The sequence below is a fragment of the Scheffersomyces spartinae genome (genome assembly GCF_019049425.1).
Source record: "Scheffersomyces spartinae strain ARV_011 chromosome Unknown scaffold_5, whole genome shotgun sequence".
NCBI classification, from domain to species: Eukaryota; Fungi; Ascomycota; class Pichiomycetes; order Serinales; family Debaryomycetaceae; genus Lizanozyma; species Lizanozyma spartinae.
In genome coordinates this window covers 2,905-16,622 of record NW_025065052.1, presented here as the reverse complement: position 1 = coordinate 16,622, position 13,718 = coordinate 2,905, and the positions used below count along the sequence as shown (strand labels likewise).

At 38.1% G+C, this 13,718-nt stretch overlaps 7 protein-coding genes across 7 annotated transcripts; 4 read left to right on the top strand and 3 right to left on the bottom strand.

Annotated features, from left to right (window-relative positions):
- Positions 1–99: 99 nt before the first annotated feature.
- GUP1 (O-acyltransferase) lies at positions 100–1,788 on the bottom strand (the record flags this gene model as incomplete). The annotated part of the gene is made up of 1 exon (XM_043194634.1): positions 100–1,788. The coding sequence occupies one exon, from the start codon at positions 1,786–1,788 to the stop codon at positions 100–102; it is 1,689 nt and encodes a 562-aa protein (XP_043050385.1).
- A 179-nt stretch (positions 1,789–1,967) lies between these two features.
- On the top strand, positions 1,968–2,705 carry MCU1 (Mcu1p; the record flags this gene model as incomplete). Its single annotated transcript, XM_043194633.1, has 1 exon — positions 1,968–2,705. The coding sequence occupies one exon, from the start codon at positions 1,968–1,970 to the stop codon at positions 2,703–2,705; it is 738 nt and encodes a 245-aa protein (XP_043050384.1).
- Positions 2,706–2,979: 274 nt separating this feature from the next.
- On the top strand, positions 2,980–4,104 carry TGL99 (Tgl99p; the record flags this gene model as incomplete). The annotated part of the gene is made up of 1 exon (XM_043194632.1): positions 2,980–4,104. The coding sequence occupies one exon, from the start codon at positions 2,980–2,982 to the stop codon at positions 4,102–4,104; it is 1,125 nt and encodes a 374-aa protein (XP_043050383.1).
- A 1,003-nt stretch (positions 4,105–5,107) lies between these two features.
- KQ657_003937 (uncharacterized protein) lies at positions 5,108–7,078 on the top strand (the record flags this gene model as incomplete). The annotated part of the gene is made up of 1 exon (XM_043194631.1): positions 5,108–7,078. The coding sequence occupies one exon, from the start codon at positions 5,108–5,110 to the stop codon at positions 7,076–7,078; it is 1,971 nt and encodes a 656-aa protein (XP_043050382.1).
- A 129-nt stretch (positions 7,079–7,207) lies between these two features.
- On the bottom strand, positions 7,208–9,175 carry HSP70 (Hsp70 family chaperone; the record flags this gene model as incomplete). The annotated part of the gene is made up of 1 exon (XM_043194630.1): positions 7,208–9,175. One exon carries the CDS (start codon positions 9,173–9,175, stop codon positions 7,208–7,210), a length of 1,968 nt encoding a protein of 655 aa, XP_043050381.1.
- Positions 9,176–9,723: 548 nt separating this feature from the next.
- CTR1 (high-affinity Cu transporter) lies at positions 9,724–10,407 on the bottom strand (the record flags this gene model as incomplete). The annotated part of the gene is made up of 1 exon (XM_043194629.1): positions 9,724–10,407. The coding sequence occupies one exon, from the start codon at positions 10,405–10,407 to the stop codon at positions 9,724–9,726; it is 684 nt and encodes a 227-aa protein (XP_043050380.1).
- Positions 10,408–11,405: 998 nt separating this feature from the next.
- Positions 11,406–11,981, top strand: UBC8 (E2 ubiquitin-conjugating protein; the record flags this gene model as incomplete). The annotated part of the gene is made up of 1 exon (XM_043194628.1): positions 11,406–11,981. The coding sequence occupies one exon, from the start codon at positions 11,406–11,408 to the stop codon at positions 11,979–11,981; it is 576 nt and encodes a 191-aa protein (XP_043050379.1).
- Between the last annotated feature and the right edge of the window lie 1,737 nt (positions 11,982–13,718).

Below are 13,718 nucleotides of genomic sequence, written 5' to 3'. Positions count from 1 at the left end.
ATTTCATTTTGTTATACATGCGAATATTCGGTAAGTACACGATTATATAGCTACCCCAGATTATAAAAGTATAACCTAAGCTATTATAGACTGTGTACATCAACACTTGACGTTAACTCCACGACGATGTTCCGAGTTCCGAGTCTCAAACATAACTTGAGAACCCACAAATAACGCCCCCAGTGACAAGAAGAAGTATAACGCACCAAACGGTGTGGAATACATTTGTTTGAGCCATAAAAGCACACCTTCTTGACCCAAACAAAAGCCAGATAAATTGGCTATCATCATCATCCAAATGTTAAATACGGCTCCAATAGAACATGCGTACCGGTACCACCATTGACCTTTGTATTGGTTGAATATAGCCGTGGCCGCAATCTCCGGAATCAAGAATATAACCACTAGCCAACCCCACATCAAGAGTTTAAGTTCAATGTCATGCCAAATAGCAACAAAGGTAAACACTAGAAGACTATTGATTATACGGAATCTTCCTCCGCCTCCCATGGGAATATAAATGTACCTAATAACCCACCGATTGTAAGACCTATGCCATGCTCTCCAGAATGCCAATGCTGAATAATTATTACTCATGCATCTAATCATATTCTCCGGAGGATCAATGCCATCTAATAAACTCCAAAACCTGAACAATCTCCAGGGAATCAAAAGCTTAAGCCAAATGATATTCAAATTGAAATATCCAATCATACTAATTTCAAATACTGAATCCCCTTCCCAAGCCTTTGTCTTAGAGACTGCAACCACATACATGAAATGTAGAAGAAATTCCATCACCAACACACAGAATAAGAAACGACCGAAATATATAGCAGTTCTCTTATAGTTCAGTACACTTGCTAAGGGTTGATAATTGGATTGGAAAATGTAATCGTTGAAGGTAATTATTGGACCAGCAATAAATAATGGCAAGTAGAAAAGGTATGCAATATAATTCACAAAGTTATAATCATTTAAGGCTAAAGGAGCAGTTAATCTTTCTCTATCATCCAATTGACGAGTTACTGTACCACCGCCCAACTTTTTCTCCATAGCAATGGTTTCTGGATCTTGGACCTTTTCCTTCCGTTCCAAATAATCTAAATTGAACGAAAGCATTCTTAACATAGTAAAGTTGAAAAATACGTCCCAACGAGCTACTATACCTTTGAAACCTGAGTCAATAAAGTCAATCCCAATAGGAGTATTTCTGAACCAATGATTAAGGAAAAGTGTTAAGATTCCATAGCCCCATGTCAATCCAATAGCAACCTTCTTATGGCTGACATATTGTCCAATGATCCAATTGACTAGGATATGGATAATGATTCTGAGACTGTTGAACCCATGAGCACCAAAGAGGAACACAATTCCACAGAGGAAATCAAACGTTGTTCTCTTTCTTATTATAGACGTTGTAGCCTTTCTAAGACCAAAATGAATAGCCACAAGGCCCATCAACAAAAAGAAGTTGCTTCGAAAGAATCGGTACTGAGCATCGGAATTATCAACCTTACGGCCAAACATCCACCCGTCCAGCAAAAGATGTTGAAATCGACTGTAATTGGCATTTGTCTCGTTGGAGGCATCCATGGCAGTTTTAAACATCCAAGGCACCGCGATAGCAAATATTACGCCATATACTTTGAACTCAGTCGTGTTCCACTTTGATACTGGAGGTGCTTGTTCTTGGATCCGACTTTTCTTTTTGGTTTCTGTTGGAGCCTCCAATCGAGTGTCAAGAGTCTCCAACGAGAAGAACTCATACATCTCGTCCCAAGCCATATGATCAGTAAACAGTGAAGAACATCACGGTCTATACTTAGATTTGCGGACGGAGATAATATTTCCCTTAGTGGATCATAGGTCTGGTGTTAGGGGCTTTCTCTCATTCTCAAGGTTTGAAAATTTACTTACAACTCACACAATTAATTACTACTCTCTAGTTTGTATCTACCCACACAATGGACTTTGAAAGAAGGCCGAATCCAAAGGGTTGGACTCCCCCAAAGGCTCCTTATAATCCCTATGATCCAACAGATTTAAGACCCCCAGAAGGGTACCCCTCGGAGTTTAAGATCCCCGGCAACCAACCATCAGGGTTCTCATCTGTACCTAGAAACCCTACACAATACAAGAAGGTTAATGAGACCATGAAAAGATTGAACTACACCCCTCGTCCTGCTTCGGAGTTGTATCCTGGTCAGTATAAGGTTTTAAGAAGAGTTGACACCAACCAAAGATTAAACACTGGTACTCGGTGGTTTGGTATGTTTGTTGTGGGTACCATTATAGTTTATGGGTCATTTTTCATTCGTTGGAATGATGGTAGTGAAAATGTTATGTCCAGCTTTTATAGAGCTCGATTAAAATTGGAAGAGAAGATGGGTAAGAAGCTTTCTGATCAAGATTATGAAGATTTGTATTATCCTAAAGAGTCCAAGATGATCATTAAACCGGTAAAGGATTCAGAATATATTCCTGATGAACTTAGACGAACCACAGAAAGTGCTTTTGCCTTGAATACCCCTTCGGAAAGACACGTTTTGGAAGCCACTAGACGTTTACAAGACCAAGAAGAAGCCATGTTAAGAGAATTGGATGACCACGAGAAGTTTGCCAAAACTTTAGTTTTCCACGAAGAAGAGCAAAATGATGTGAAGCCTGTTTCTTCCAAAAGTAGTTGGTGGAAATGGAGTTAGTTATAATACGTAAGAACCCAATAATGTACATAGAAACACTTGCGTATTGTTTCCGAACTGGTAGTGTTAAGTTCCGATAATCGCATTTGATAGACACTTGTTATTTAGTAGTGTAAGTAAGGCGCTGGGTCTCCAATAGCTGTTGATGGGACTTATTGGAACCGTGGCGTTCGTGGTTCGAACGTGTGCAATCCTTTCGCTCCATTGTATATCCAGTTGGCTATGGCCACAAGCTAAAGACCCGTACGGGAAACGCGATAACAATGATCAACCGATGGGAACCAGTGAACTCGCATCAAAATTCGGGTACACAGTAGCAGAACATGTTGTTACCACTGAAGACGGGTATTTATTAGTGCTCCATAAGTTGGAGAAGAAGAAAAAGGTAGTCTCCGTTGACAAGCGGATCGTCTACTTTCATCATGGATTAATGACATGCTCGGAACTATGGCTTTGTGGTTCATACAAGAACAAGAACTTACCGTTCCTTCTAGCAGATCTAGGCCATGAAGTTTGGCTAGGCAATAACAGAGGAAATAAATATAGTCGGAAACATTTAAAGTTATCCAGCTCTCTGAAGGAGTTCTGGGACTTCTCATTGGATGAGTTTGCCATGTATGATATCTGTGACACTCTAAAATATATCTATGGTTTCTATGGATGTACCAAACGAATCACATATGTTGGATTCTCCCAAGGGTGTTCTCAGTTGTTTGCTTGTTTGAGTTTGAAGCCATATTTGAATGAATACTTAGACCTTTTCGTTGCGCTTTCTCCAGCCATTGTGCCTCGAGAGCTACACCACCCCTTATTCAAAGTAATGGTGAAACTAGCAGCTCAAGATGAATCTTTCTTATACACATTGCTTGGTAAAAGAGCCCTCTTTCTGTCTGTATCATTCTGGTGTCATTTCTTAGGCTCGAAATGGTACGAAACAATAGTGGATATATGTTTAAAGTATCTCTTTGGTTGGAGTGGTACGAACATTTCAAAGGATCAAAAAGTCTTGGGGTATCCTTATATGTTTCTGAACTCTTCAGTTAAATGCTTAGTCCATTGGTTTCAAATTATCCACAGCAAACGATTCCAAATGTATAATGAAACATGTTCAATTGGTAGAACCACCCTTTCGAACTACTACGAGAATCGAAGCCATAGTGCTGTGCCGTTCCCTATATCTTTTCATCTCAATGTACCCATGCTAGTCTTCTATGGTGACGCGGATTTATTAGTTGATATCAAGAGTTTCAAAAGTTTGGTTCTAGGTCTGAACCCCCAAATGAGAGAAAAGTTGATCGATATCATAAGATGTCCAACCTATGAACATATGGATACTATTTGGGGTGATAAGGTTTATGAAGATGTGTTTGAGAAGATCATACAAGTACTTGAAACGTAGAAGGAGGGATGTACTTAATTTTACCCGTTGCAGCAGTTATCAATAGAAATATACTATTACCTTTATAGTGTTAGATTGACTCTTAAGCCAATAGAAACTAGCCACGTCTAATGCACTAGTAAATAGTAACTGTTGTATAGTTTGCAGCTAACCTTACTCCTGTATATATCTCACAGCTCTGTTACCCGGACAGAAAAATTTGCAGCTCTTCGCAAAAGTATAAATAGAGGAGGAAATCCACTGTTGAAAATGCCATTACTATTTTGCTCCTTAACGCAAAATTCACAGCCATTTGCAACGTTATAGCATTCCGTTGAGGTTGAACCCAATACGGCGTTCTTGGCCCATGACCACCGGAATATTGTTGTGGATACGCTCCTTTGGATGGACTGGAGAATAAAGCGGTTGATCTTGGGTGCAGCAAACCATGTGTAAATACTTTGTTATTTCTAAGGGTATGCCTTCGTGCTCCCGTATGGGGTTTGGTGCAATGATCAGCTCGACATTTGTATTTGATTTTGATTTTTTGATTTGTAGTTTGTAACTAAATCAGTATTATATTGTACTAGATGGCAGAACTGCAGTGATGATATATTTCTCCCTTAATGTGGTCCGTGCAAAAGTGCCAATGTTATACATCACTTTTATGATAGGTATCGTTTACGTCATATGCATCGTATCTTGATACTCTTTATCGTCATTCAAACGAAGCAACATCGACAAAACCGTGTGCCAACCATTTACACCTCAACTAAGATGTAAATACGCAAGTTCGGACAGGAACCTCCTGTATCCAGTGTGACGTATCCAACTTAGTTACAATAGGGCTAATTCATTAATTCTTGTTCTTGAACTTGGATAGAAGAAATATACTCCATTACTGTTCATACAAGTCTTTCCATATGGTATGCGATTAGTGGTGCTAGGTTTGACGTCTGGCGTGATGCTCTGCGTTGGAGCACAAGCTTCAATGGTTCACAATGTAACCACGTCCACCAACCCGATGTGTTCCGACGTTCATTCCCAACCAAAAGAAGACCAATGTGCTTTCGTCAGAAACCACTGTGATCCCGAGGAATACAACGTTGGTATGCTTCACCATTTATCCATGCACTACTGTTGGTCAAATCTGTGGAAACGTATTGGAACCATGTTATCAGCCATTGTATTGGGTTTACTGTTCTTAGGTCTAGGTTCTACTGCGTCGGACTACTTATGTCCAAACTTGTACTCCATTTCCAAGTTGCTCAATATGTCTGATAATTTGGCTGGGTTGACCCTTCTTGCATTGGGTAATAGTGCACCTGATGTTCTCAGCACCTATAGAGCAATGAGCTTAGGGTCTGCAAGTCTTGCATTGTCAGAGCTATTGGGAGCAGCCTTCTTCATCAATTCAGTGATCATTGGGTCTGTGGCTGTCATAAGCCCTACAGAAGTCAAACGGAATCTTTTTGTAAGAGATTCAACCATGTTCCTCTTGGTGTCAGTTGTGATGTTCTACATTGTATTTCGTTCTAAAATCACGATTTCCAATTGCATATTATTACTTTCATTATACATGGCTTATGTGTTTGTTGTTATCTTGTCTCATTCCGTGATTAGAAAGAGAGTAAGAAAGCACTTGCAGCAAGTACGTTCTCGAAGCAGATTCTCCAGAGAAGAGTCTTATGAAAGAACAATCCAAAGCATTGACCAGGTTTACCTAGATGATTTCGTTCATCTTCCCACTATTGATTCAATGGTGGTGGTTAACCCTCCTCCATCTGAGCAAAGGTTGGAACATGAAGATGAGGAAGACGAAGACGAGGCTGAGGCTGAAGAAAACCAGCTCAGTCTGATTCTTAGCTCAGACTCCAATACCTTGAAAAGACCGTTATTGCCTAAAACAAGATCTTCCGAGCCTTCTTCTCATGGGTCTATCCGATTAGAAGACCCAGGTTTGAGTTCGGGACTGGACCCACATGCTCATGTTAACGGAGATATTAATTATGAGAACAGTGATGACTTTGTTGCGCAATTTGTGGGATATGAAACAAGAAGAAGACTTTCAGTTTCAAGCTTGAATAAGACCCATGCTCGTCTTCTTCTACCTGAAGCCACAGGATTTAACAATTTGGATATCCTAAGTAAAGTCTTGTTCATTGCTTCATATCCCATCTCCATCTTTCTCCGTCTTTCGACACCATCAAGAGACTATACTCTCACAGAATTCTTAATTCAACAATATAAGAAGAGTCGTCGTATGGCTGAGTTTCCTAATGAAAGCCAAACCACGTTCGAACTCGATGACTTTGATTTTGATTTTGCATTCGATAAGAAATTGTTGACTATACAGACATTTTTTGGGACAGCAAGTGCATATGGACTTTTAGTAGGACATGATACTTATAAATCATATCCTATACTGCTACTTCTTTCAGCAGCTACAGCATATGTGGTTTCCTTCTATTATCCAACTGTATTGAATGACTATAGGGCCATTTCAAAGCTAATCAGGATTAACAAATTTTGTACTGGGTTGGGGTTCATAGTGTCCATAAGTTGGATCTCGTCGTTTGCTACCGAGGTCATAGCCATTTTGAAAACGGTTTCATTGGTCTATGGACTTAGTGATGAAGTCTTGGGAGTAACAGTTTTTGCATTGGGAAACTCGATTGGAGATTTCGTATCAAATATAACTATTGCCAAAGGTGGTTCACCATTAATGGCATTTGGTGCGTGTTTTGGAGGTCCTCTTATTTCCATGTGTTCCTTAGGGGTTAGTGCGTTGATTGTTTTATCTTCAAGTGGGAAATCAGTCTATGAAGTGGAGATCTCATCTTCGTTACTCTTATTCTGTGGGTTTCTTGTCATTAACGTTGCCCTCACAATTGCGGGCATACTATTTAATAATTGGATGTTAGATAAAAAAATTGGTACTGTGTTGATTCTAAATTGGGTAATAGCTTCAGCAATCTGTATTCTACGGAGATGATAATAATCAAAATACTTTTATTCAATAAAAAACTTAAAGCTAAAAAAGAGAAAGGTATGTTATAACCTAGAAATAAAAAAATCCAAACATATATTCCTTAAGGGATTATCCACCACCGTTTGTTATAGTTTAATCAAGTTCCTCAACTGTTGGACCAGAGTCGCTTCCTGAAGCACCACCTGTGGCACCACCAGGGAATCCTCCGGCACCACCAGGGAACCCGCCAGCACCACCAGCACCTGGAGCTCCTCCAGCACCACCGTAGGCAGAACTAATGATAGGGTTGGCAATGTGTTCCAATTCCTTCTTTCTGTCTTCATATTCATCAGTGGTGGCAGCTTGGGCACCGTCTAACCAGCTAGTGGTCTCATTGATAGCAGCCAATAACTTCTCCTTGTCTTCAGGCTTGATCTTATCCTTCATTTCACCATCCTCGATGGTGTTCTTCAAGTTGTAAGCATAAGATTCCAATCCATTCTTGGCTTGGACTCTTTCAGCTTCCTTTTCATCTTCAGCCTTGAACTTTTCTGCTTCAGAAACCATCTTTTCAATTTCCTCCTTTGACAATCTACCCTTGTCATTAGTAATGGTAATCTTTTGAGTCTTACCGGTACCCTTTTCAAGAGCAGATACATTCAAAATACCATTCGCATCAATATCAAAAGTGACTTCAATTTGAGGAACACCTCTTGGAGCAGGTGGAATACCAGACAATTCAAACTTACCTAACAAGTTGTTGTCCTTAGTCCTGGTTCTTTCACCTTCAAAGACTTGGATTAACACACCGGGTTGGTTGTCTGAATAAGTAGAAAAAGTCTCTGACTTCTTAGCAGGAATAGTAGAGTTTCTAGGAATTAACTTGGTCATGATACCACCTGCGGTTTCAATACCAAGAGATAATGGAGCAACATCTAACAACAACAAATCTTGAGTCTTGGATGAAGTATCACCAGTCAAAATAGCAGCTTGAACAGCAGCACCATAAGCAACGGCTTCATCTGGATTAATAGATTTGTTAAGTTCCTTACCGTTGAAGAAATCAGAAACTAACTTTTGAATCTTGGGAATTCTAGTAGAACCACCAACCAAAACGATGTCATTGACCTGAGACTTGTCCAACTTGGCATCCTTCAAAACCTTTTCAACGGGTTCCAATGTGGATCTGAACAAATCAGCACACAATTCATCGAATCTCGCTCTGGTGATGGTAGTATAGAAATCAATACCTTCATACAAGGAATCGATTTCAATGGAAGTTTGAGCCGAAGATGATAAAGTTCTCTTTGCTCTTTCACAGGCAGTTCTTAATCTTCTCAAGGCCCTTTGGTTGCCGGTAAGATCTTTCTTGTATTTTCTTTTAAATTCGGTTGCAAAATGATTAACCAATCTGTTATCAAAGTCTTCACCACCCAAGTGTGTGTCACCTGCAGTGGCCTTGACTTCGAAAATACCTTCATCAATTGCTAATAAGGAAACATCAAAAGTACCACCACCCAAGTCGAAAATCAACACAAATTTCTCACCGGTACTTTGGCTCTTTTTATCCAAACCATAAGCAATTGCAGCAGCTGTTGGTTCGTTAATGATTCTCAAAACATTCAAACCAGCAATCAAACCAGCATCCTTAGTTGCTTGTCTTTGAGAGTCATTAAAGTAAGCTGGCACGGTGATAACTGCATCGTTGATCTTTGTACCCATGAAATTCTCAGCAATTTCCTTCATTTTGACTAAGATCATTGAGGAGATTTCTTCTGGAGTAAACACCTTAGCTTCACCTTTGAATTCCACTTGAATCTTGGGCTTCCCATCAGAATCGATGACTTTAAATGGGAAATGTTTAACATCACTTTGAACTTCAGGATCATTAAACTTCCGACCAATTAACCGCTTGGCATCAAAAACCGTATTAGCGGGATTCATAGCTGCTTGGTTCTTTGCGGCATCACCAATTAATCTTTCAGTATCAGTGAAAGCCACATAAGAAGGAGTTGTTCTATTACCTTGATCATTGGCAATAATCTCAACTCTGTCGTTTGCAAAATGTGCAACACAAGAGTAGGTTGTACCTAAGTCAATACCAATTGCTTTACTAGACATTCTGTTGATGTTGTAGTTTTGGGTATTCTTATCAATTTAATGATTAGAAAGTGTAGAACGTTATGTAAAATTGGCTTCTAAAGGGGGAAGATTACCTCCCCTTATATAGTGCCAAAGTTCCCCCACATTTTTTCCACTGCGTCTTTGTGTTACTAGAAGGTTCCACAAGCAACTAGTATTATCCAGAAGGTTCTACTTTAATATGGGCAGTTATATGTACAAGTATGCACATAAACATGTATGTACTTATGTACGTAGATTAATTCTTCCATACATATACACATATGCAATCAAATGTATACTTTCTTTACATCGCGAACGAATTGCGTTAATGCTTAAAATTAAGCTTTACATCGTACGGGCTATCTCGTAGATACAACCAATATTATCCAACATCTGTAATAATTATTCTGTTTTAGTGTTACGGTATTACGGAGTAAAGAACGTTTGGTGTATATAATACAGGGTAATAGTCTAGAAAGATCTACACAACAGATACAGAGGTCATTGCTGTGTGTGTCACGTGATCGGAGCAACCATTAATTCCACTAGCGACAACACTTTCTATCTGCATCATGACTATCAGCAGCAGCAACATTCTGGCCACAATAAACAAGTGGCTCATTATAAGTGAACAAGAGTCTTCCAACCATTGTACCCAATATGCAACAAATGATAATGTACCCGTTGTAGTACATGAATAAAAGCATGATAAAGTACGAAAGGCCCCATTCAACAGTGAAAAGTAACGTTCTCACCAAGTGCTCATAAGCATTAGCAAACGTGGCGTCCGTCAACCACGTGAACAACCATTTGTGAGAAAGGGTATACACCAAAGGATCTTTAGCCAAGGTTGGACTAGAGCCGGCATTGACCAATTTCTTTTCATCATAGGAAGAATTGGAACCTTCTTCAGATACACCGTTCATAAGAGAAGTTCTTGCGACATATTTATTACCGATGGCTATGTCGTATTCCCGACAGAAGCGATGAAGCCATTGAGCAGCAATACAAAGAAAGAAGACTCCAATACATGAACCAGCAAATGAACCCTTGGAAGATACTTTCCATGATTTAGCAATAAAACAAGAGTCTACCGTATTCCAGTTCCAAAGCATGGAAATTTTGCACCCACCTTTCTTCATACCCATACTCATAGAAGATGAAGCAGTTGCAGAAGCCATGGACATAGTTGCACTAGCCATGGACATAGTTGCACTAGACATAGACATGCTTGATGTACTAGGAGCCATATTCATGATGATAACTATAGAGATGTGATCATTTGCATACGTTTAATAGTGGCAGATACGCTTTATATATTTGTGCATATATATAGCCAGGGGATAGAAGCTGATCGATATGAGCAAATAAACTGAGTCATTTCTCCTATCTTATGAGAAGGTATGCATTGCATAAAGTTGAAATCGGCATTTATATCCGCAGCCTTTCACCTTCGGACATTGACATGAGCAAATTTATGAATGTATGTGAACCTCTGCGAAAAAGGTGGTTAGGGTTATCGAAGGAGAAAAATATCATACAAGAAAGTATAGAACATAGATATAGAACAAAGTTATAGTACATTGTTATATTATGGGACATTACTATTATATTATGGGACATTACTATTATAGTATATCACAGTATATAACCGTAAAAGTGCTATTGAGGTAGCTATAACGGTAATTAGCATACCGCTATTATAGTATACTGATTTAGATTAATTTTCTCGCCAAGTTTAACACGCCCTAACTACATGAGCAGTTTCTGTTGCATGATTAAGTACAAATGTGTTAATTTAAGCTGCGGGATAGGGAAGTGTAACTAATGTACGTTATAGTGCAGGTTTATACTTGTTTTATCTACTCTCTATGTGCAGTATATTCTACAGAGAACTACTTCCGTACTTTACTTTTGTTCAGGTCACATGATTACATAATAATTAAGTATTCTTAGTTTAGTCGTGTGCTGATATAGTCTTATGATATGTTGTGTATTGGTAGCGCCGTGTCCTCCCCCCTCTTAAAGGGCCCCCAAGGATTAAAGGCAAAATGACTAACACACTCCTACATTAACTATACTTCTTCTACTTGCTGCATAGAAACCCAAATTACTTATACTTGATATTACGCAAGCATATGCATGAGAACTTTGAGATTAATATAATAACAATAGTGCTCAGTAATAACAATAATCTTAGTGTACTCCGTGTGATCCTTCCTTCATTATGAGTAGTCCTAAAAGAAGAATAGAAAAGGACGTCATGGATTTGATGATGAGTGATCTTGATGTGACTCTCATTGATGACTCCATACAACAATTTATCGTTGTTTTCAACGGTCCAAAAGATACTCCGTATTCCGGAGGACTGTGGAAGATTCGAGTAGAATTGCCAGATCAATATCCCATTAAACTGCCATCTATTGGCTTCATGAATAAAATATTCCATCCTAACATTGACGAGAGCTCCGGTTCCGTGTGTCTTGATGTCATCAACCAAACCTGGTCTCCTATGTTTGGGTTGTTAAACATCTTTGATAAGTTTCTCCCTCATTTACTTCGGTATGCTAACCCTAGTGATCCGTTGAACACAGATGCCTCGAATCTAATGACCAAAGACGAGCAGAAATACAACGATACTGTTAAAGAATACGTACGGAAATATGCCTTATCTTCAACTGCCAACGGAGATATTGAAGGTGAGAACGTGGTGGACTCTGACGAAGATAATGAATTGAGTGATGTGGGTAGCTTATCAAGTGATGATGAAGATATGGAAGTACCTGGAAATATTGAGTTATAAGTTTATGTTTATGCATTTTGTTTTTTCATTGGGTACCTGGTTTGACGATTATGACACTTGACCAACGAAGATTTTGATAGTCTTTAGGGTTTAATTCCTTTTTTATCTGAATAGATTAATATATACTACGTCATTATAATTATATTATATTATGATTATATTATATTATTATATTATTATATTATTATATTATTATATTATTATATTATTATATTATTATATTATTATATTATTATATTATTATATTATTATATTATTATATTATTATATTATTATATTATTATATTATTATATTATATTATTATATTATATTATTATATTATATTATTATATTATATTATTATATTATATTATTATCATTACATACATTATACCGTAATCCCTATTAGCATAAGTAACCCCGCTACTTTATATCCATTCTTTTGATCACGTGATCTTGACCGGAATTTCCCTTTTCATATATGCTGGATCCTTGCCCTGTCTGACTTGCACCAAAAACGACTCGTGACTTCCAAACCTGGGAACGATAGTCGTCACATTGCGTTGGCCCTTTAGTCGTTTCAGACTTTCAGTCAAGTTATCGTCAGTACAATAACCAGATTGTACATCGCGTATAGTGTTAGGCTTAATCGTTGATAGTTGTAACATTTTTGGTCTCAGTTTTTCGCAGTATTTGTTAAACCAAAGGCTGAAGATTAATGGTGTCTAAGTTAAAGCCAACACCTTATAGATGTCTTCTCTCTGTATATTTATATTTATGACGTTCAAACGATGAATCATCGGCTTATCTCATATCGTGTAATATCGCATCTTCGCATAATGAGGGGTGTTCTTCTCTAGGATTCTGTGGTGTCGCTGTTCACAGAACCTTCTAGAAAAATGTTAGTAATTAATGCGAAACCACCACATCCAACAGGATTTGATTTATTGCGTAGTATTAAATAATGTCGTTGCCTACATAGATGAGGGGTTGGAAACTGTCTGACAAAAATATACGGTTGTTGTATTGCTTCAAGTGTAGTACTTGTTGGCATTAGTCATAATCTGAGACAAGCTTTCACTATAAATGAGCTCATGATAATATGCTCCTAAATAAGATTAAGATATGTATTTTACTGAAATATATTAAATAACTTCCTTTCTCATTTGTTCCCCAAGACGTTGTTTAAGAATCTCTATCAATGGAGTAGGACTAAATATTGATCACGTGACATGTTTGGATACTCGTAAATCCTAATTTGCGCTTTATAAAATGGTCACTCTCGTATTATTAGATCTTTATTTTTAGTGCTATGGTTCTGAACGATAGCGTGTAAAGTTGTTTTTCAGATTTGGATCTTCATTTACGCTTCGTTCCAATTTCTCTTACCCAATATAAACAAGTGGAGGTTTTCGAGCGGTGTCAAGAATATAGTCTTGTAAGATGCTACGCTTATTAAGAAAGATCAAACTTTTTGTTAAGATTTGTCATTGAGTTGACAGTGATATTTAAGTAGCTAGTAGTATAATTGTTGCTCCATGTAAATATTAAAAGCAGTTTCTCTTATTAGCAAATCCTATTACGCTTTAAAACCAGCTCCATGTCCCAGTTTTACCTAACAAATTGTATAATTTTCCTTTTTGGGCGTATTTGCGCTAACGGGTAGTTGCTCGATTTGGTGGAGATGATTGAACTTTATATATGGTTGCAAGCAATTCCTTTCCAACATTAAGATTATCCCCTAAAAGCAATACAAG